The 23,551-nt window shown below is 35.3% G+C and overlaps 1 protein-coding gene across 2 annotated transcripts in view; it reads left to right on the top strand.

The window, feature by feature from the left end:
• The window catches only part of ssuh2rs1 (ssu-2 homolog, related sequence 1), a 37,750-nt gene that overhangs the window by 8,057 nt on the left and 6,142 nt on the right, over window positions 1-23,551 (top strand). Inside the window, 9 exon segments of one of the 2 annotated variants that reach the window (NM_001076658.1) lie at window positions 661-754; window positions 2,803-2,907; window positions 3,048-3,123; window positions 5,965-6,094; window positions 8,632-8,692; window positions 10,420-10,541; window positions 16,287-16,349; window positions 16,517-16,599; window positions 18,779-18,871. In NM_001076658.1, coding sequence (NP_001070126.1) covers window positions 2,805-2,907; window positions 3,048-3,123; window positions 5,965-6,094; window positions 8,632-8,692; window positions 10,420-10,541; window positions 16,287-16,349; window positions 16,517-16,599; window positions 18,779-18,871 — 731 coding nt within the window. In that variant the 5' untranslated portion in view covers window positions 661-754; window positions 2,803-2,804. 2 annotated transcript variants of the gene reach the window in all.

A 23,551-nucleotide genomic window follows, 5' to 3' on the forward strand; every position in this document is an offset into this window, starting at 1 on the left:
TGTTTCTAAATGCTCCTTTAAAAAGCTTGAAACTGTGTCAGTGATGTCATCAGCACACAAGCAGCCAATAGTGTTCAGCTATTTCAGACGACCCCTGCCTCAGAGTTTCATGGGCTGTGGTTTGGTAGCTTGACTGAGCTGTTAGGAAATGAGATGTTGTCAGATCATGTGGTGTGTGACCCCCCTCCTATAGATCATATACGTTGTGTCACGTATTGTGAACACCACAGTGATTAAAAAACTAAATCAAGTCATGTAGAGTAAACAGCACAGCCATCTGCTGATGTTTAAAGTGATGTAGTGTGCACTAGGCTTAAGTAAATATAGCAAACAAAAGACAAATATAAGCAGTTAAAAAGACAACAACTAATTATATATCATCAAATAAGCACATTAAAATAAAACACACACTCTTCACACACTAATATCCTCATGTGTAGCAATAAAAAGCAAAGGAAATGACTATCATCCTGTTCTCCTGTTCGATCGGTTTTTCCTGTTGCAGATCCAGCCCAGCCCCCTACTCTTCTCACAGAATTAATGGCGTTACTCAGTTTACATCTGCACACAATACAGAGTAACCCGTCCCCTCCTCCATTCAGCTCCAACCAATAGCTGCAGTGCTTAGATGTAAGCTACACATTCCTAGCAGACTCCCTCATTCCGGATACATTAAAGGCACGCAATCTTTAGCAAGAGGAAAGCACTGAATTCAGGAGTCTGCACACTATAATCACTTCTTCACAAGCTAAAAGTAAGTCTGTATATATTGCTATCATAACAACATCCAGCCGAAGTCAAAATGATTTGAAAATGTAATAGTATTTGCAGGTGCTGAGATTTTTCAACATAATTTTTAATAAATTATTTATTTTGCCATGAAGAAAGCACATATTTGTCAACTCATTTTGCAAGATAATGCACTGTAAAACCCAACAGTCAGCTTTATCAAATGAAGTGAGTGTAGATAACTCAAAATATACTGAAAGATGATTCTACTCATTTGAAAAGAGTTTTGAACTCAGTGTTGAAGGTAATGAGTACCTCATTACTTCAACTCAAATGGAGTAAGTTCACAGTACTCGTATAGACTAGTTTTTAACTCAAATGGTTTGTAGCAATCAGTTTCCTCAAACGGTTTGAGTTACCTTAACATAGTGGGTCTTACAGTAGTCAGTTGGTTTCAGTTCTTTTCATTTATTGGGTTTTACGCCCCATTCACACGGGGCTTCAGCGTCAACGCTTGACAGAGGGCGTGTCTGAAGTTGGGGCTGACGCGTTCGTCATAGCAGCGTCAGCCAATGAAATTAGTCCGCAATCGGCTACTGTCTGAGCTGGTGTATTTGCATACAGCAATCTGATTGGCTGACGCTTTCTGCGGCGCTTGAAAAGTTGAGAAAGTCCCAACTTCTGCAGCGAGCAATGCCTCTGAAGTGGCGCCAACGGATCCACAATGCAGTTCAGCAACGCCTGACGGCACCCATTCAAAGTGAATGGGAAGCATTAAAGCTGATGCCCCATGTGAATGAGGCGTTACTGTGCTCAAATTGCTTCGTTTACTCAAATGGATTATGTTCAAAGTACTTAATAGGATTAGTTTTTGAATGGTTTGTAGCAATCTGTTGCCTCAAATGGTTAGAGTTGCTTTAACTTACTGGGTTTTACAGTACTCGGTTGGTTTGAGTTCTCTTCATTTATTGCGTTTTACTGTCCTCAAATTGCTTCCTTTACTCAAATGGATTAAGTTCACAGTACTCATTAGGATTAGTTTTGAAACTTAAATGGTTTGTAGCAATCGGTTTCCTCAAAAGGTTTGAGTAGTCTTAATTATTGGGTTTTACAGTACTCTACTTGTTTAAATTCTCTTCATTTATTAGGTTTTACTGTGCTCAAATTGCTTAATTTAATCAAATGGAGTAAGTTCACAGTACTCATATAGATTAGTTTTGGAACTTAAATGGTTTGTAGCAATCGGTTGCCTCAAACGGTTTGAGTAGTCTTAACTTACTGGGTTTTACAGTACTCCACTTGTTGAAATTCTCTTCATTTATTGCGTTTTACTGTGCTCAAATTGCTTAATTTACACAAATGGATTAAGTTCACAGTACTCATTAGAATTTGTTTTAGAACTTAAATGGTTTGCTGCAATCGGTTTCCTCAAATGGTTTGAGTTACCTTAACTTTTGGGGTTTTACAGTGTAGTATTCAGCCTAAAGACCAATTTCAAGACTTGCAGGTTATTATGTTAACTAAGCAAGTTATAATATAAATAACAGTTACAAAAATATGTCTAATATAGAGGCTAATAATATCAACCTTAAAATTGTTGGGGAAAAATTTGAAAAACTGCTTTTATTCCAGCCAGAATAAAACAAATAAGACTTTCTCTATAGGAACAAATATTATAGGAAAAACTGAGAATGTCCTTTATCTCTTAAATCTCACTTAATTTTGAAAAATAATACAAATTCACAGAAGGGCAACTTGTATATTATTTTGACTGCTGTACTGTAACTGTATAGCTCCTTTGGCAAAGCAGCTGAAGACTAATAATAGCTGGTTATTTATAATCCTTTTAATGAAGCTGTATTTCAAAACATGCCAGTGACTGACTGACTAACAAAAAATAAATCCAGCCTAAAAATAAATATACATTTAGAAAGATGTGCAATAGATATACTCCACAAAAAAAAGTGTGTAAACATATGGTGACTTTTATGTAACAGAGGTTTATCAATGGCTGCAAATCTAAGAATAAAGCCACAGTAAAAATCTTCCCTAACTGCTTTGTGTGTCATTCAGCCATGTCGGCCTCGCCTGCTGCAAACACTTTTGGAGCCTCTGCACCTCCTGCAAACATGTTCGACACAGTGCCTGGATATGAAGGAACGCTGGCCGGCGGAGGCGGTAAGAAGAATGCTAGTTATTTCATAAAAGAAGGGAATGGACATGTTATAGCTTGAGTTTGATCTATGACTGATGTTCAAAGCACAAAAGCTTATGAATGGATTACTATTAGTTGTCACAGATGTGTTTTCTTTGGAAAGGCGGGTATCTTCCTCCTCCAATGCCATCCGTGCCGATGCCTGTGCCTGAACAAGCCCCCCACCCACCAGATTGGCAGTAAGCGCATTAATTTCTGGAGAATTAAATGAAGAAAAAAAAATGCACGCAATGAATCCCAATGTACAATCATATGTGACCATGAGCCACAAAACCAGTCATAAGTGTCATTTTGTTTGGAAATTGAGATGTATGCAAAGCTATATCTGAAAGCTGATAAATAAGTTTCTATTGATGTATACTATATTATAGTGGTGTAACAGATCACAAATCTCACGGTTCGGATTTACGTTATGGTCTTTTAGTCTCGGATCGGACCATTTTTCGATTCAAGGGGAGAAGACAAATGTAATTTGCTTTCCATTTATTACAAAAACAGCACTGCAAGACACTTTTGGCTTCAACAAACAGAACTTAGAACCTGTAATTTAATTAAAAATAAAATGAAGAAATAATTAGCTGAATTAAAAATAATAGTAAAATATTCAGTACTGTAAAAAAATTACTATTACTGTTGCTGATACAGCTAAATGTAGAAATCTAACATTACAATTTGTACAACCCATATATATTTAGTCATTTTCAATAAATCATTCTGTTTTTCACTCATAAATCTTCACGTTTCATTGCTGGAGGCATCATTTTTGAAGAATTATTCAGTGGCATATTTTTAATGGCTGGTTGTCGCCACCTCTTGGCTAAATAATGTCATTGCTGCCTACAACTTTCATTTTTGAGCATCAAGTAAAACAATCTACTTATCACAATATTTGGACAAGAAATAAGACACAATTTTTTTTTAGTTTTTAGATCCTCCTAATCAACTATGACCCAGGCTCAACATTGCATATCTTGCGATGTGACTATTGCAGATGCACACGTTGCGATATCGATGCTGAAACAATATATTGTGCAGCCCTATTATGATGAGATTATAATAATATAAGATGAGATAGCTCTAATTTAGTTTTTATTTTATCTTCCCTTTTTACTTCATTTGCTTACTTTTAAAGTTGGAGAATTTGCTCCCCCGACAGTATCGAATGTCGATATTTTTCAAGGGATCTTAACGAAGTTGAAAATTCAAGTATCGTGAGAAAATATCTTCATAGAAAATGATCTGCCTAATGTTCAGATGATTTTTGCAATAGAAGAATCTATGATTTTGACCCATACAATGCATTTTGGGTCATTGCCAATGATAATATTGCATCATAAGACTGGTTTGTGCTCCAGGGTCACATATTGATTAATTTCTCAAAGTCTGGATGTTTGCCTAGTTTAATGAGTAACCAGAGACAGTATTGTTGGGCTAGTGTGATTTATTATTCACTATTGTTAAGACTGTGACTTAATGAAATAAACACAATTAAATATTACAATTGAATATTACTTAGTTTGTTTAATATATTCATTTAGTAAAAACAATAATAAAAAGTCATCATTTTAATGTAATATATTTAAATGAATACTTTTAATATTTAATATACTAATATGTAAAAATATGTACCTTTTTTCATTGCATATCTCCAAAATTATGCAGCTATAGTGCAAACTACTCTAGAATTTTATAGATTTTAGTTTTCATTATGCAAATAAATGATATAATTAAAAAATAATAATGCAATAATTAAATTTTTTATGTTAGCACAATAATAATAAATATAGACCATTTCAATTCAATTTGCAATTCAATCATAACTTAACGTTAAAACAGCTATCATAACATTATTTTATCAATATGTGGCTCTTTTTGCATTCTCAGAAGCTAGAGATTAAAAATGTAAAACAGGAAATATGTTGAGACTATTGTTTTTGTTTACATCCCACAAAATAGTTTATAATTAATTTTTTCAACAGCAATATCATTAATCATTCAATACAATAGCTTTTATAATATAAGCTATATAATAATAACTAATATAATATAGGTTTGGGGTCAGTTTTTTATTATTAATTTTATTTAATAATTTAAATAAAACTATTCTGTTTATCAAGGCAGCATTTATTAAATGTAAAAAAAATAATTGTTAAATACTTATTATTATATATTTAATTAATACTTATTGTATGTAGTTTCAAATTAAATGATAACTCCAGTCATTATTGCTTTAATTACTATTATCATTGATAAGACTAATATATATATATATATATATATATATATATATATATATATATATATATATATATATATATATATATATATATATATATATATATATATATATAAATATAAATTATTGTTGTAGTTGTTATTATTATTATTTATTATTATTATTATTGTTATTATTATTATTATTATTTTATAAATAATAAAATTTAATATATTAAAGGGATTTCTGACAGATCATGTGACTCTGAAGACTGGAGTAATGAAGCTGAAAATTTATCTTTAAAATTACTGGAATAAATTATTAAGTTAAATTTTAAACTACTTTTGAGCGCTTATTTTATAGTGCAATAACATTTCACAATTTTACAATGTGTTCTGTATTTTTGATTAAATAAATGCAGCCTTGGTGAGCAAGAGAAGCTTTTTTAAAAACATTTATAAATCCTACTGACCCCAAACAGTAGCGTATATATTTTTATATATTATATAATATTTATATATTATTTAACAAAAATACTTTGATATATTATTTACACATTTTTGGGAAGATTCAGCTTCAAAAACAGTTCAAAAGCTTCATCAAACACATGTGCTGATTCACCCTGTTCATTCATTACAGTGCACTACGACCTGCATTAGGTGTGTCAGGTGTGTTAGCTTAGTAACTAAAAAAGTGTTACTGAATGGTCTTTCAGTAGCAAGACTGACAAATGCTGTAAAACACACCTTATTGTTCAAGCGCAGAGGTCACTGTGTATTGATCTTTTTTGTCTTCTTGTTATCAGTATACCTTCCATCTCAGAGGAAAGAGCACGTGAAGCTTTCGCAACATACGTCTCTAGCAATTGCTGCTATAGTTCTGGCCCTGTCACAGATGGAGTTATAACTAATATGCAGTCTTTTAACACCTACAGAGTAAGAACCACACCAGATCATCTTGATTATGAGCATCTTTTGTTTTGATTCTGCCATATTTATACATACAGTGCTCAGCGTAAATGAGTACTATGGAGCTAATAATATGCCAAAACAATCTGAATTTCAATTGGAATTAATGACAATTGTAATTTAATAAATCTAAATTTTCATGCCATTAAAACTGTTTTGAATGAGAAATTCCTAAATTTTAATTACATTTTTTTACTTCAAAATTAAACATCTGAAATTTAAGACAACTGAGTTTTAAAAGGCGGATTTTTTTATAGACGTATTTTCAAACTTCAGATCTTTTGTTTTAAATAGACTGCAGATTTCCAGTTTTAAGTTTTCAAAGAAAAAAAAAATCAGAACATCAAATTTAATATTCTAAAATTAAAAAACAAATTAAGATCGTGAAATTCAGATTTAACAGAAAGTAGGTCAGAGGTGATCAATAGGGAAGAGTAGACGATCACTGAAAAGTCAAACTGAGAATCATTTACCTTGATTCATAATTATGAATGAATTACAGGGTGCAAATTACGGGGGTGGCGGGTTTGGGGGGGTCTAGAAATAGGTAAAAATAGGTGTTTTTTATCTACATATACAGTAGCCTAATGTAAAATTAAACTCATAGCGGGGAAACAAATACATTGTTGCTTCATGATCGCTGGCTTGAAGTTAAAAGCTATAAACACATTTATTTAACCAGCCTCAAATTTCTGAGTGTCCTAAAAAACATTTTTAAGGGCATATAAAAATTCAGATTTATTAAATTACAATTGTCAATAATTCAAATGAACACAATTCAAATTCAGATTATTTTGGCATATTTTTAGCTCCATACTGTGAAAGGTAAAACCTGCCAATTTTAAATAAATCAAATAATCATTGTAAATTAAAATGAAAACCAGGATTACCAATTTCATTTTAAAACACTGTTCACAAAATAGCTGCCAAAATTAAAAATGAAATGAAATTATTTAATTTAAAATTGTCATTTTTACTGTGACAACACATCGTCCCGCGAGGCAGTGGTGCAGTAGGTAGTGCTGTCGCCTCACAGCAAGAAGGTCGCTGGTTCGAACCTCGGCTCAGTTGGCGTTTCTGTGTGGAGTTTGCATGTTCTCCCTGCCTTCGCGTGGGTTTCCTCCGGGTGCTCCGGTTTCCCCCACAATCTAAAGACATGCGGTACAGGTGAATTGGGTAGGCTAAATTGTTCGTAGTGTGTGGATGAATATATGTGTGGATGTTTCCCAGAGATGGGTTGCAGCTGGAAGGGCATCCGCTGCGTAAAAACTTGCTGGATAAGTTGGCGGTTCATTCCGCTGTGGCGACCCCAGATGAATAAAGGGACTAAGCCGACAAGTAAATGAATGAATGAACACATCGTCCCTGTCAAATCAATAAATACAATGAAGTTGCCGATTTAACATTTCATTTTCACTGCATTTCCGCATCAAGACTGCCAATATTAACATAAAAGCCAAACTGAAAAATAAAATGCAAACACAATTTTTACAAAGCGTGTTATTAATGTTCATGCTATAATAGTGACACAATCCAAATTAAAATGTATATTCAAGTTTTTCCTTTCACAAGGCACGCTGTCCCTCCATCCAAACATGCTTCTGCCATCGGCCTCTGAAAACACTCGACGTCACTCGAATACGCCCCTCCCACTGATTAGCATACATGCTGAAGTTGAAAATGAAATTGAAAATGAAAACTGAAATAAAAGTGTCAATAAAAACTTGAATGTACATTTTAATTTGGATTGATTTAACAATGAAATGTTACATCTTTTTCCCAGTAATGGGTTGCAGCTGGAAGGGTATCCCCTGCATAAAAACATGCTGGATAAGTTGGCGGTTCATTCCGCTGTGGCGACCCCGGATTAATAAGGGGACTAAGCCGAAAAGAAAATGAATGAATGAATGTTAAATTGGCAACTTCATTGTATTTATCGATTTAACAGAGACTATGTGTTGTCACAATGAAAATAAAAATTAAATAATTTCATTTCATTTTCAATTTTGGCAGCTATTTTGCGAGCAGTGTTTTATAATGAAATTGTTACTCTGGATTTCATTTTAATTTAAAATGTTTATTTGATTTTTTTTTAAATTGGCAGGATTTATCTTCCATGGTATACAGTTATATTTAATAAAATAACACTTTAGTCACTGAACATCTTCAAAAATAGAGAGATGATTAAATTCATGCAAAATATTACAAAAAAAATTAGCAATTGATAAATTCCCACAAGATGTCATATATTTTTTTATTTCTCTTAATTTTTTCTCTATTTTTTAATAGTATTTTATTATTTTTCCCCTAAATTTTCCCAGATTTTGCTCTGTACTGAGTAATGTATTAAAATATGAATTAAAAATATCTGAGGGTTATACTCCTATATGAGCAAAACTGCTGAGTATTGTAATCCTATATGCTGAGCACTGTACATTATGGTAATGTTGATATAATTTGAGTGTTAACCCGAGCTCTGTCTACTTATTCATTTCTGTTGTCAGTATCGTTTGGAGACGTTTACTGAGTCCAGATCTACTGAATGGAGTCAGGAACCATACTCAGGTATGCAAACACAGATTTGTTTATGCATCAAGTATGTTAGCCATATCGATCCTTCTCTTGCTTCATTTTACATTTCACACCTTAAAAATGGATACAAGTCTGATCCCACGTTCCTGCAGGATATGATATACCCCTACGCCCATGCCTTCCCCTTGCTGAAAATATTCTGTCAGCTTTATCTTTAATTAAAGAATTAATAAACGATTACAGCTCAGAATGATGTATTGTGTAGACATGTAATAATACAGGATAAAGTACATGTGTTTATTTCACAGAATAAACCCCTTCAGACTGTAAAAGATGCTGGGTTCAACACAATTACTTGATTAGGTTTAATATTGATTAAGTTAACTTAAACGTTTGGATTGAACATAAAACAATTAAGTTGTCCCCCCAAAAAACACAAAAATGGTGTTGTTTCAACTCATTTAAAATAAGTAGTTTGAACAAGCAGCAATTTACATTCTTAAATGTTTCAATTGAGATCATGAACGTAGCACATTACCAAACATCATGAGGGTAATAAATCAGATGCTTGTTTGTAGTAAAAATCCAAGCAAAAGAGAATTGGGATTTCACCTACCCCTTCACGTGAACATGCGAACTGAGCGGTAGAGGGAAGTGGAAGATCATGCAAAAAAATTCTGTTAAATCAAAAAGAAGATATTTTAAGAACAATGGTAATGGTAGCCATTGACACTAGGGGTGTCACGATTTCAATTTTTAATCGAAATCGTTCAAAATTTATGCTCAATTTCGATTATCGAATCAAAAAATAGAATCGTCGATGCTGCCACGCCCCCATGTCAGCTTGGCTTGCCAAGCGGGAAAAAACAGGCTTGTTGAAGTGCTTGTTAAACTGCAGAAGCAGGAGACCCGTCGACAGAGCTTAAACCCTCTCCTCTTTCAATGAAGTCGCCGGTGTGTAAGCATTTTGGATTTCCAGTGAGTTATGTTGACAACGTTCATGTTGTCGACAAAAAAAACACAGTTTTGCAAGCTCTGCTATGTACGTATTACGTACGGTTCGTCCGATAGACAACACCGGCATCGCGATCCTCCGCCCGCCCCTGTTGCAAATCCGCTCGCGAAAAGTACACACTCAGGCCCTGTTTACACTGTCTTTGTTTTTAAATGGCATTTTAGAACGACAACGATTTGACATCCACAGTGGCGTGTAGCATTTCTGAGCAGCCCTCCTTCCTCTCTACCTCTGAAAGTGCACAACACGTGACCGCACAGACACAAACGCACATACAGCCATGCGCTCGAGACAACAGGTCCAGGCAGTCAGAGGACTGCTTCAATCTTTCACTCACTTGTACTTAGTCATTTTAGCGAACACCTCAGATACTGTTGGCTGATTCCTGTTGGTTGTGCCTCTTTTTTACCGACGCCATTATAACGACACAGATCACTGCCTATTCACGAGTCCCGCAGAAATGTGTGTATCTTGCCTTTATTCATTTACTGTATGATTTGTTTATGGGTAAAACAAAGACCATGCAGGTCAGGTAGTTTAAACGGTAGGCTACGAATAATGAATTGGTCATAAATTAATGAATTATTCATAACCGAAAATCGAATCAAATCGTGCCTTTAGAATCGAAAATGTAATCGAATCGAGGATTTGGAGGATCGTGACACCCTTAATTGACACCCATGACTACATGACATCCAAATAATAAACAGTGTTTTATTCTTCATTCTGCCTGGTGGTATTTCAGGACAGCCTGTGGATGCTGGAGTTCAGCCGGCTCCAGGACCGTGGCAGATCGCTGCTCAACCTCCACCCTTCTTTCAAGACCAAAAGCAGGCCATTAAAGTTCCTTTCACTTCATCAATTAAGGTAATAACAACATGCTAAAATATGCTGTGTAATAATTATTATTATTTAGATGATATTATATAATATAAAGTAATTTTGTAAGAGGCGACGCGGTGGCACAGTAGGTAGTGCTATTGCCTTACAGCAAGAAGGATGCTGGTTTGAGCCTCAGTTGGCGTTTCTGTGAGGAGTTTGCATGTTTTCCTTGCATTCGCATGGGTTTCCTCCGGATGCTCCGGTTTCCCCCACAAGTCCAAAGACATACAGTACAGGTGAATTGGGTAGGCTAAATTGTCCGTAGTTTATGAGTGTGTATGAACGTTTCCCAGGTATGGGTTGCAGCTGGAAGGGCAACGACTGCATAAAACATATGCTGGATAAGTTGGCCGTTCATTCCTCTGTGGCGACCCCAGATTAATAAAGGAACTAAGCTGAAAAGAAAATGAATGAAGGAATTGTGTAAGATAAAAAAATGACTATATAGCTTCAATTATACCAGTTTCAATATGCACAAGCCAATAAAATAACCACATTTTATTGACAGTTAACTTTTTAATAACCTACACTCTAAACCAGGGGTTTTCAAAGTGTGAGGCGCGCCTCCCCTGGGGGGCGCCAGAGCATGTCAGGGGAGGCGCCGGAAAAATATTATATAATAAAAATATAATTATTAAGTTGAATTATTATATGTATTTTTTATTATATTTAAACGTTTTAATTAAACAAAGCTAAAAAAAAATAATACGTCAAAAATAAGAAAGCCTTTTTTACCCAGAAGGCCATAGCTGTGAATTCGCTTCTGTTGCAAGCCTGCCAATACAGGTATATGCCTGCTAATACAATGGATCGGTTTCTGAGACCCCCCGATTCAAAGCCTTCAAGTTCAGGGCTTAAACCCAAAAGACGGCGATATGATGATCAGTATTTGAGTTTAGGATTTATGTGGACAGGACCAGCTGATGAACCACAACCTTTATGTTTGTCAAGATATTTTGGCTAATGACAGCATGAGACCCGCTAAACTTCGGCGACACACCAAACCAAGCATGATGAGGTAGCAGAAAAACCTCCAGAATTTTGTGTGTGTGCGTGTGTGCGCGTGCGTGTTTGGGAGGAGGGGGGCGCCAATGGAAAAGTTGTGTCAAAAGTGAGCACCACTGTCTTAGACTTTGAAAACCCCTGCTCTAAACAGTAGCCTATACTACATAGAAATGCTTCTTTTAAAAGCACCTCCTTCCCATGTTGCTGTCAAATAAATCGGATGTCATGCCAACTTGCTATTGTAAACAGAAGCATGCAATGCCTGACCACCTCTAAAGAGCTTAGAATCACCAAGAGGCCACACTCAATAGAACATTCCATTGCAAAAGCAGCGCCTAGTGACTCCTCCATTCTGAAGTGAAAGCGATCGGATGTCCATTGGATCTTTTTTTTTTTCATACTTGTCTTTTTTTATGTCTTATATAAATAAACTTGCCTTGCCTTTTTGCTGTCGGGATGGCAAGCAGCTGCTTTGTTTTTTATTTATTCATTTAAAAAGCACATTAAAGCTGAAATACAACCTGAAAGACGACAATACAACACTTAGGGCGTACTCACATTATGTACAGTTGCCTTGAACCGGGCCAAAGCATGCTTGTCCCTCTCCCACCTCCCCCAATGGCCAGCACTCACATTACATTCGGGCCTGAGCACGCTTATGTCATCGATGATGCGCTGTTTTGAAAGCGCTTTCGCTCAGCACAGTGGAGATTTCTTAAGTTATATTTTTTAAGTCGTTTGATATTCAGTGACTTTACAGTGATATTCAGTGACTTTTTTTTCAGTGAAATATTCCACCGAACAGATCAGCCACTTTTGACGCTCATAAACAATCATAAAGTCCTCGTGCTGCAGGAATGAGGAGGTTTGCTGAAGGTGCAGCTGTCGTGCAGTGAGGGGTTTGCATCTTTAATAAACTACGACAGTTTGCGTTCATTGAACAGTAAGAATGATTAATAAATCCATATAAAACAGTCCTGTAAGTCACGTCTCGCTTTCAGTTTTGGGCTCAGGTGTGTTTTTCATTCACACACAAGCGTATTGTGCCAAGCCCAAGTGAACCACACTTTGGCCAACCTCTTCCTACCGGGCCAGGGCCGGCCAAGTGAACCATGCCTGAGCCCGATTCAGAGCACTCACACTTCTCAAACGATCTGGGAAACAGGCCTGGGCACAGTTCGGATAGCATAGTGTGAGTACGCCCTTACAGTCACAAGACTGGTGATCATCAACACTTGTAATAGTTTATTTTACAGACTTATTGTTTAATATGTTTTGACCATACTTGTTTTCTTGAAACTGTCACGTTTAGGTAAAATTACTTTAAATTACTTTAATTTAGTAGTTTACGCAATGACATTACACATATCAGTACTGACATGTTAAATAAAATTAGCATGACTTTCAAAATGGGATATTGATAACATATTAGCAGTACTTTTTGCTGGAGTATTATTTTATAATACTACATAGTATTTTTCTAGTGTTGTGTGTCAAAAAAGACTAATAAAGTTTTAAAGAGGGAAGAAAACACTTTCCCGAACACTTGCGCTCAATCTGCCCAGTTGGTGGAATGAACTCCCTAACTGCATCAGAACAGCAGAGTCACTCACTGTCTTCAAAAAGAGACTGAAAACTCTCTGGCTCCTCCACTAACTATATTGAGCAATTCCAGCGTTATGGATGTGACATTTGCTGTAAAAACTCAAAACATAAATTGACAGAGAAAGTATATGTTAACATTATATTGAAAAGTGTAGTTATATTTTCCAGAGCAACTAGCCACAGAGTTATGGGAGCATAAAAATATCCATCTGTAAACATGTTTTGTACTTTAAATGAGGAAAATAAGCATGCGTTATGGATGTGACAAAAAAAGTCTGCGAGTTTACAGTATACAACATACTTTGTAGAAATTCTGTGAATTAAACTGCACAACCCAAAATAAATAATGCTCATCAAAATGATAAGAGTTGGCTCTCTATAAAACAAAAATGATTGGTTTTATTTTACTTAATATTTTTACATTTCTGAGGAAAAAGTGTTGTTATGGATGTGACATCTCTCCGTTATGGATGTGACGCATGTGAAATTACCATTTGTGTGACTTTGGTAAATCAAATAGAATAGTTTGAAAACATTGACAGATGCATTTTTGAGTATTTTTAAAGTACTGTAAAATACTTGCTTACACAAAAAACCCAGAAATGGTTTCCGTATTTTGGTAAAAACATAATTTTTTTTTTATGGCAAGTTTGACATTTGCACGGAATTGCTCATATATATATATATATATATATATATATATATATATATATATATATATATATATATATATATATATATATATATATATATATATATATATATATATATACTAATGTTTTGCTTCTTACACTGACTTTACACACCTGAAACTTGCCTATAGCACTTATTCATTGTTGCTCTTACAGTTGTAAGAACGGTCTTAAACCACAGCGGTCCAAACTGTAGTTCTGCCGAGTGACTAAAAAGTTATCAGCATGATGGTAAAAAACTGTACATTTATAGTCAAACCATTCTTCTGCAATCTTATACCAAAAACGGAAATAAGGGCAGTATTAATAGCTTAAAATGTGGGAGAGCGTTGATATTATGTGATTGTATTGTATTGCTATATGGAACAATTAAGTGTTGATGTTAAATCAAAAGTAATTCACAAATACTTGAAAATGAAATGATTTAATGACAATAATTCTCTATGGTTACAACTGAATTAATAACAAAATACTGTATAAAATGATAAAATATGAAATGATAAAACATATGGTATAAATTGTACCCAGCTTAAATGTAAAATTAAAGTTACCAGAGGTAGAAGGAGAGACATGGAGGGAGGGAGAGAGAGACAAAGACAGCAGGCCCAAAAGCCTGATTGTAGTAGAGTCAGAGAAGGAGCAGAGCAGGAGAGAAGCAGGCCAGGAAAAGAGAGGGCAGGAAAAAAGAGAGAGAGCCAGAGTTTACCACCTATTTTGTATCTTTCTTGACCATGTGACCACCAAAGCTGAGACTTTCAAACTGACCAATCAACATGTGACCACATCATAAAACCCCCAAAGTCCACACAACAAGCACTGATCTTATCAGTATCTGCCTTTGTAGTCAGTATGGACCTTCTTGAGAGAAAAAGCATGTTTTGTCATATAAACAAATGCATATGATAATTTAGCCTCTTACACAGTTGCTTAAATTGCTTCCGTGTCTTCATTTGTAAGTCGCTTTGGATAAAAGCGTCTGCTAATATAAATGTATTTAAAAAGCTACTCTCCAAATGTATTTATTTCTATATATATTTTCATTCATTATTTTTAATGCTGTCATTAAAAATCATGGAGACTATACAAACTACCAGATAATGTAGCTTTTGTTGTGTATATTTATTTTTTGCTTCATCCTAATTTGAGTAAAAAAAAAGTAATTAAGTTATTGTGTTAACCTTACTTTTATGTTATATGTGAAACGGATATTTACTCGACTTTAGTCATATTAAACTTAGTCATGTCAACATTTTGAAAATTGTTTTTATTCAAGTGGTACTTACTGCAGAGCCACTTGGGCAGAGCTGAGCTCCAGCTCCTCCTTTCTTGCGCTTCTTCTACAAGTGATGTCACTGGGGGTTGGGGTTAGGGGTGGGGTGGGTGTACGCATTAAAACATCTTTTAGAAGGAGGAGCTGGAGCTCAAGCTCCCCCTTGCTGGAGCCCATGTGGCTCTACAGCGAGCAGTGTCTCATTTCTTTGGGATATTGTTTTTAAATGTTATTTTTCAAAGGGGATGTACTTGTTTTAACTCAATATTGTAATAAATTCTGCCTAGTGTTGGTGATCTGTGCTGTTGTTCTATTGGAATTTGGAACACTAGCGGCATCTAGTGGCTGTTTACCAAATAGCAGCAGAGTGTTGCCTCTTGGTGATTCTATGCTCATTGCCACCTCTGAGTTCCTCTGATTGGTCCACTGCTTTGAGACTGATTGTTTTCAAAACACGGCGCTCCTGTGTTTACATAGAAAAACAATGGAAAAGTGTCTCATTCATAAAGAAAAAGTTTATTTTAGTGTGAATGGCCTCAAAGTAGTCATACAGTATGTGCTTGTGCACCTCGGCTTTTATGGCAAGAGATTAATGCAGAGACAGCTCACTATGAACACTTTAAACTAGCTTAAACCCTCTATTCATTCTTTTTCCTTCGGCTTGGTCCCTTTATTCATCTGGGGTCGCCACAGCAGAATGAACTGCCAACTTATTCAGCACGTTTTATGCAGCAGATACTCTTCCAGCTGCAACCCAGTACTGGGAAACATTCACACACATTTACTACGGCCAATAGTGTTTATTCAATTCACCTGTAGCGCATGTGTTTGGACTGTGGGGAAAACCGGAGCAGCCGGGGGACACCCACACCAACACGGGGAGAACATGCAAACTCCACACAGAAATGCCAACTGACCCAGCCGGGACTCGAACCAGCGACCAGGACTTACAGTGCTAACCACCCTTAAACCCTTCCTAATTGTACTAATGACTACCTTAAGTTCTAGTGGCATGTGTAAGGAATTGAGGGGAAGCAGAGAACGGCTGTTTGTAAAACTCAGATTGGATTCAAAATGAAAGAAAGAATCAAAATGCATTGGGAAACTCTCAGAATCAATGCAGAACCGTTTCTTGATCTCATTCTGTTTGTACCCTAGAACTGTCACGTGTGTCTTGGAATGGGAAACAAACCCTGCACCACCTGTGCTGGAGCTGGAAATGTAAGTAGGTTTAGGCTGACACAGACTGAACTATCTGCATGCTGGACATTTCATTATCCTCAATGTTATTTCCCCCAGAGGAAAATACGACACTTGTAAAGTATCTTTTTGTGAGATGCCAAGAGAAGACTGTTTTGTGTTTGTCCTCTGTTGTTGTCCATGTGCAGAAAGTCTGCTGGGTGTGTAATGGTTCCGGTTCCCGTCTTAATGATGAACGATGCTCACACTGCAATGGACAGGGTCGTGAAAAGTAAGCCCTCTGTATCTGTTCGTTCTTAACATGTCTTTAATATAATTTCTCTGTTAAAATAAAATGTTTCTTTGTTCTTGTTTAGTTCAGATTTTAACACTTTAAGTACAGTTGAAGTCAAAATTATTAGCCCTGCTGTGTATTTCTTTTTTAAAATATTTCCCAAATGATGTTTAACAGAGCAAGGAATTTTTTTACAGTAATTCCTATAATATTTTTTCTTGTGGAGAAAGTCTTATTTGTTTTATTTCGGCTAGAAAAAAAGCAGTTATAAATTTTTTAAAAGCCATTTTAAGGTCAATATTATTAGCCCCCTTAAGCAATATTTTTTCAATAGTCTACAGAACAGACCACTGTTATACAATAACTTGCCTAATTACCCTAACTTGCCTAATTAACCTAGATAAGTCTTAAATGTCACTTTAAGCTGAATACTTGTATCTTGAAAAGTATTTAATCAAATATTATGTACTGTCATCATGACAAAGATAAAATAAATCAGTTATTAGAAATGAGTTATTGTCATTGCAAGAACAAAGTAAAATAGAGGGATACTTTATAAATATTGCAGAAAAAAACATTCCAGCTAAAAACTTGTCTCCCATTTATACAAAAGATTAGTAACTAATGCTGTAAAAATACAAATCACGTTAAAAGAAAATGGGTACTAGAACTAAATACCCTAATTGAGGATGAGGTCTAAATTGAGTTATGTAAAGGATTTCCTAAAGGAATTAATAGTCAATTATGGAACGAATTTGTTTGGAAAGTAAAAATGAGGTACTTCAATGCTCCTTTTGTAATTTCTATAAATGTAAGAGGGACCATCTGTTGCTTTGTGTTGGAGAAAATGTGGTAAAATTGGAGATCATACACACATTTTTTGGGACTGTCCTAAGATTCAAGAATTTTGGAAAAGTGTTAAAAACGAAGTAGATAAGATATTAGATATAGAAATAGCCCTCCATCCAGTTGTGTCCTTACTGGGAGCACTGTCCAAAGAAATGTTTAATGAAGAAACAAGATTTGTCCCAATGACATTATTACTGGTTGCAAAAAGTATAGACTTAAACAGTTCTATGTAATAGAAAAAATAAATAAAGACTGATATTTTTCTGAAGAGGTGGAAAAGTATTACAACATATTTAGATATGAATATTTATAAGCTACTTAACCTATCACCACTGTAATTTGAGGTAACTACATTGTAACACAATGTAACTTTATGTACAAATGTAGGTCCCACTTTATATTAAATGTCCTTAACTACTATGTACTTACATCAAAAAAATAAATACAATGTACTTACTGTGTTTATAATGTATTTGAGAACACGTGGTGCTTTTGAGTTGGGATAGAGATTAGGTTATGGACAGGTTTGGTGGTATGGTTAGGTTTAAGGGTGGGTTAAGGTGTAAGGGATGGTCAACTGTGTATTTACAAATTTAATTACAATAGTTAATTACAGATGTATTTACATACATGTATTTAATCAAGCATAAGTACACAATAAATACATGTATTTACACAATAGGTACATTGTAACAAACTATTAATTCGTATGTAAGTACTTATTAGTTAAGGCCACTTAATATAAATGTATCCCCTAAAAAGTAATTATGATAGCAATACCTTTAATTAATAAATTTATTTATTTATTTTTATTATTTGCTTTCAATAATTTTTTTTTTAATAATTTGATTATAATTTCATCTGTAAGTGGTTAAATTGTTGGGGAAGGAGTTGTACTGTAAAAAATAAATAAATAAATCTTAAATAAAAAGTAAAAAAAAAAGAAGAAGAAGAAAGTTATTTCTTACATCAGAGTTATTTAAGCTATCATGTTTAGAAATGTATTGTTAAGATGTTCTTTCCATTAAACAGAAATAAAGGTGAAAAATATATCGGGGGGCTAATAATTGAGGAGGGTTACTAACTCTGACTTCACTTATTTATCTTTCTTTTTTAATTTCTGTTTATCTTAATTGTTTTTTAACTGTTTCTTTTATTCTTTTTTGTTTTGTTTATTGTATTAATGCAATGTATTACATTTTCATACAATTAATTATTTTTGTGTGTGTTGCGTTTGATATTTTTGGATTAAGTTCTGATGAAGTCCAGCAGGGGGCTCTAGCGGTTTGGTGTTTTCTGATTGTGTGTTTTGTCTGTTGTCTTTCAGCTGCTCTTCATGTAGTGGCAACGGCTCTTCCCAGTGTGACACCTGCCATGGAAAGAGACAGCTGATCGTTTTCATCAACCTCAATGTGAAATGGTATGATCTACAGGGTTTAACGTTACTGTTTGCTAAAGCGGGGGTGGTTATCATTACACAATGTGCTGAAAATGAGAATTAACTTGTTCTTCAGTCACAGATTATGCTACATTCATGAGTCACGCAATGCACTGTCCCTTTTGCTTTGTTTTTTTTCAAGAAAGCATTATTTATATCCAGTGGATAGCATAAATGAGTACAGCTCTTTTGAAAAATGTAATCTAAAATATAAACAATACATTTTGGTGTAAAAGATGAAATTTTTTTGGTGAAAAATAGTACACTTAAATTCAAATTAGTCGTTGCAAAAAAATACAAACTACAAAATGTACCTAAATGTAATATTATTTATGGTTTTCTAGATTTATTTTTCCTCATTATTAAAGGTGCAGTATGTAAGTTTGACACCGAGTGGTTGAACTCGGTATTGCAAGTCTGCTTCGAAACACAAGCAAGCGCAGGTTGCCAGCTTGACAACACCAACAGGAGTGTGCCTGACTGTCAAGTCTAAAAGCTGATTTGAGGCTGATTTAAACTGTGTTCTAAATAAAAGCAACGGCACGCGATATAGGGAATATTCTCCATATTAAAAAGAGTTTTACGACAGCAGATAGTTCACCTCAGATCTTGAAAATAAACCATTTGAAATTGAACTTCAGAGCTGTGACTCAGTGCAAACCAGCACATATCAGTGATTCAGCATCATAATGTTAAAGAGGTTAAATATGTATTAATTAGATTATTAACCTTACCATTTCGTTGGAGTGCAGTGAGTGCACTATTCTGTGCTTCAGAATGGCTGTATTTCAAATTCTTTCGTGTTTCGTCTGGTGCAAACAGCCAAATTGCTTATCACTGCAAATATCGTCACGTAGTTAGGACACAGAGTTACAATATAACCTGCTCACCTAATGTTTACGCTAGTAATATTAATAATATTTGCTAATTAACAACCTCATGTGGAACTCTGAAACTGCATCTTATTTCTGAGGCTGTTACTGTCCACCGGAGGTCACACTTTAGTCATGAACACATACTTGGAGAGCCTTCCTAACTAATTGAATGAAAAACACAGTTATCCACAAAGGCAATTCGGGGTGCTAAACTTGCATTGTTTAAAAGAGCCAAAACAAAGACAGCCATTCTGGCATGTAACAGACCATTTCAAAGTAGAATATCTGACTTCAGCATTGTTTTTCAGACAAACAAGAATGTTCAGCACAGTGGTTCTCAAACTTTTTTCACCAAGTACCGCCTCAGAAAAAAATAGTCTCTTCACGTACCACCATAATGACCGATATTAAAATATAGTAGCGTAATAGGCTTAAGTACAGGGTTCCCGCGGGTCCTTAATAAGTCTTAAAATGTCTTAAATTAAAATCTGGGAAATTAAGGTCTTAAATTGTCTTAAATTTCTGCTGTAGGTATTACATTTTCATCCGGTGTGCTTAATGACGATAAGGAAGCACATTGGTCCACCATAAAACTAATAAAATCTAATAGTTGATCAATTTAGTATTTGTGAAACAGGAGTGAAATGACAGTCTCCGTGATTTACTAGCTTATTACGGTAGGTCAGCAGACGCCGGTCTACACCTGCGTGCTGCCATTACGCGGTTGTCGAGGTGAGGTTCAAAATGCAAAGATTGGGAAGTGTAAATTTAACAACAAGTGGATGGAAGAGGATGCATTCAAGAGATGGTTGGCGCCGCTTAAAAATGAGGCAATGTGCAAATTCTGCAAAAATACCTTTTCGTTAGGGACCATGGTCGAGTCACACATAAAAGGAGGAAAGCACCAGCGGTACATTGCAGCAGCAAGTCATAGTGGGTCAAGGTTAATTCCTGCATTGTTTGCAGCTCGACCTAATAATTTTACTAGTTCAGACTGGAGCTGAAGATTTTTGCCAGAACTAGACGGGACCCGACGGGTTCCGACTTAATTTCTATAATTTTAGACGGGTTCAGGCCGGGCTTACCCGGTAAATGAACAGTCATGTGATGCACTTTGATTAGCGTGAGAAAGTCAAAATTAAATCGTTTGTTACAACATTAAAATCCATCCCTGCAAAGGTGAAACAAATAATGACGGAGAAGTCAAAAAGAGCTAATTTTGACTGATATATACACATGGTGGGGTCAGAATTTGCCATAAACAGCATAAAAACATGGATCCATCCAGCCTTGTGTTAACAGTTCAGGCTGGTGATGGTGGTGTAATAGAGTGGGGGATATTTTCTTGGCACACTTTGGGCCCTTTAGTAATAAAGTGAGTAGCCTATACCAAAGAAATTCTGAATTTTTTGGGTCTTAAATTATCTTTGTTGAGGTCTTAAAAAAACATTAAATTTTACTTTTAAAATAGTGCAAGAACCCTGAAGTAGCTAAAGCGCTGCACAGATCAAAAACCAGGCAGATTAATTACTATTATTATGAATATTTATTATTGTCAGACACTTTAACCATTATAAATAGTTTGAACATTATATTTATGAATATATATTATTATATATTATTTATATATGAAATATTTTGAAATATTAGATGTTGCATGTATATATGACTTAATTGTATATCTTCAAAATCTAAACATTAACTTGTATTTTAATTATTCGAATTGGATTTACATATTTATAGGGATGTAACAATATTGTAAATACCGTCATACCATGGTTGTGACTCAATAAAATCATAGGTCTTTTGGTGAAAAGTTTGCTCAGGCGAATGGAGCGAATGGGAGGTAGCGGAAACTACAATTTTCATCAGCCCAGGCGAGGCCATCATCCTTTGCGGTCTGTTGTCGCTACAGATCCAGTAATGCAGAAATGGAGGGTGCTGCTAGTAGAGGCAAAGAAAAAGAGCTAGAAATGGTCGAACCTAAAGCGGGTTTTAAATCAGATGTGTGGAAGCATTTCAGTTTCTCTCTGAAAAGAAACAAGAAAGAAGAAAAAGTGACAGAAAAAAGGGTCTGCAGGCACTGCCAGACTGTGCTGAAATACAAGTCAGGGAATGCGACTAACGCCTGTTTCACACCGTAAGCGTCAGTGGTGCGTGAGCAGAGCGTGCGCAGCGCGTATGTCGAGCAGTAGCAGCAAACAGGCATTTGTCTTTTACACCAGCTGCGTCTGCAGCGCGCAGCTCTTGGGCAGCTGCTGCAGAGATCAACCTATCTCTGTCTATTCTATCTAGTTACCCATGTCTCTTTATATACAAATACACTTTTTAAACTTTTCATCTGCACCAAGGCCCCTCCTATGCTGTTTCTTTAACCTGCAAATGTTTATTTTACAAATTTTATAGATCAAATAGTACTGTATGCTTCTCAAGCTAACTTATATGAGAAGTGTCTACAGTCAGAAGACAATCGCCTGTGCAATCATGTCATTTGTTTTTTGACTATCAGGTTGCTGTAGACCTAGTTATAATAATATTTATACAATATAGTTATAATGATATTTATACATGATCAAACTAGTGTTACTTTCTCCGCTTCAGTGATGTCGAGCGGCAGAATAACAGCTCTGTAATTCATGCTCGTGCAGAGGATGAGACGGATAAAAGTAACCAATGCATGCCATTCTTTTACTTATTTTCGTGTTTTCAGATTCACAGTGCAAACAGCTCCCGCTAGGAATAACTCGAGTGAACATAAAACGAAGCCGATTAAAACTTTCTTTCTCTGCTCAGCTGCACAGAACACAGCGAGCTCACATAATCCAGCATGCGTGTCGAACTACACTACCCACAATACACTTCGCTATGGACTACAAATCCCGTAAATATTCTATTGCCCCTCTCCTACAACACTAGTGTGCAACTTAAGCAAAACTGATACTAAAATTGTTTTACATTTGGTTTTGTAGTTCTGGCCTAAATAAATGTTTGTGCCGTTTTTAATCGTTTTAAGTTAATTAGAATGACTATATATATAAACCATTTGACATTATTAACGCATTTATTGGGTAAAATTGCTACTTTTTACTTTCATTCAATGGTTTTCGGTCATTATCAATGCACTGTCACTTTAATTGAGCGTGAGCAGCGCGTCAAAAATAGACCGAGCGCCGAAACTATCGCTGCACTGCTGCTTCAGCGACGCTCACGCCTCGCTCTGACGCGCTGCTGCTGCGTGCGGTATGAAAGCTCTAATCTGTTAACATGGACGCCGAAAAACACACGCGCTGCTCACGCTCTGCTCACGCGCCGCTGACGCTTGCAGTGTGAAACAGGCGTAACATGATGGGGATTCTTTTAGTCAAGGGGAAAGCAGAACACAGCACACTGCTCAGATTGATGGAGACATTGACTTGTACCACCAAGAGACCTCTATCTCACTCATGGCTTGTCCTTTCGATTGGTGTTTTTTTTACATGGTTTAATATATTTTGTTATTAAAATTTAATAATTTAAGTTCAAAAGTAATTTAATTTAAGTAATTTAAGTTAAAAGTTTACAGATAGATCATTCGTATGTCATTGATCTGTTCAGTGTTGAAGTAACCTGAACATTCTAGCACTTTTTTTGAGACTCTACAACAGTTTTGTTTTTCCTTTAAATGATTCAATAAATACCGTAAATTACTGTATCGTGAAATTTTAATACCGCTACATCCCTACATATTTATATTATAAATTAGATCTGCTTACTGCGTGTTATTGGCTATGTGTGTCAGAAAAACAAG

The sequence above is a fragment of the Danio rerio genome, chromosome 8 (genome assembly GCF_049306965.1).
Source record: "Danio rerio strain Tuebingen ecotype United States chromosome 8, GRCz12tu, whole genome shotgun sequence".
Classification (NCBI taxonomy): domain Eukaryota; kingdom Metazoa; phylum Chordata; class Actinopteri; order Cypriniformes; family Danionidae; genus Danio; species Danio rerio.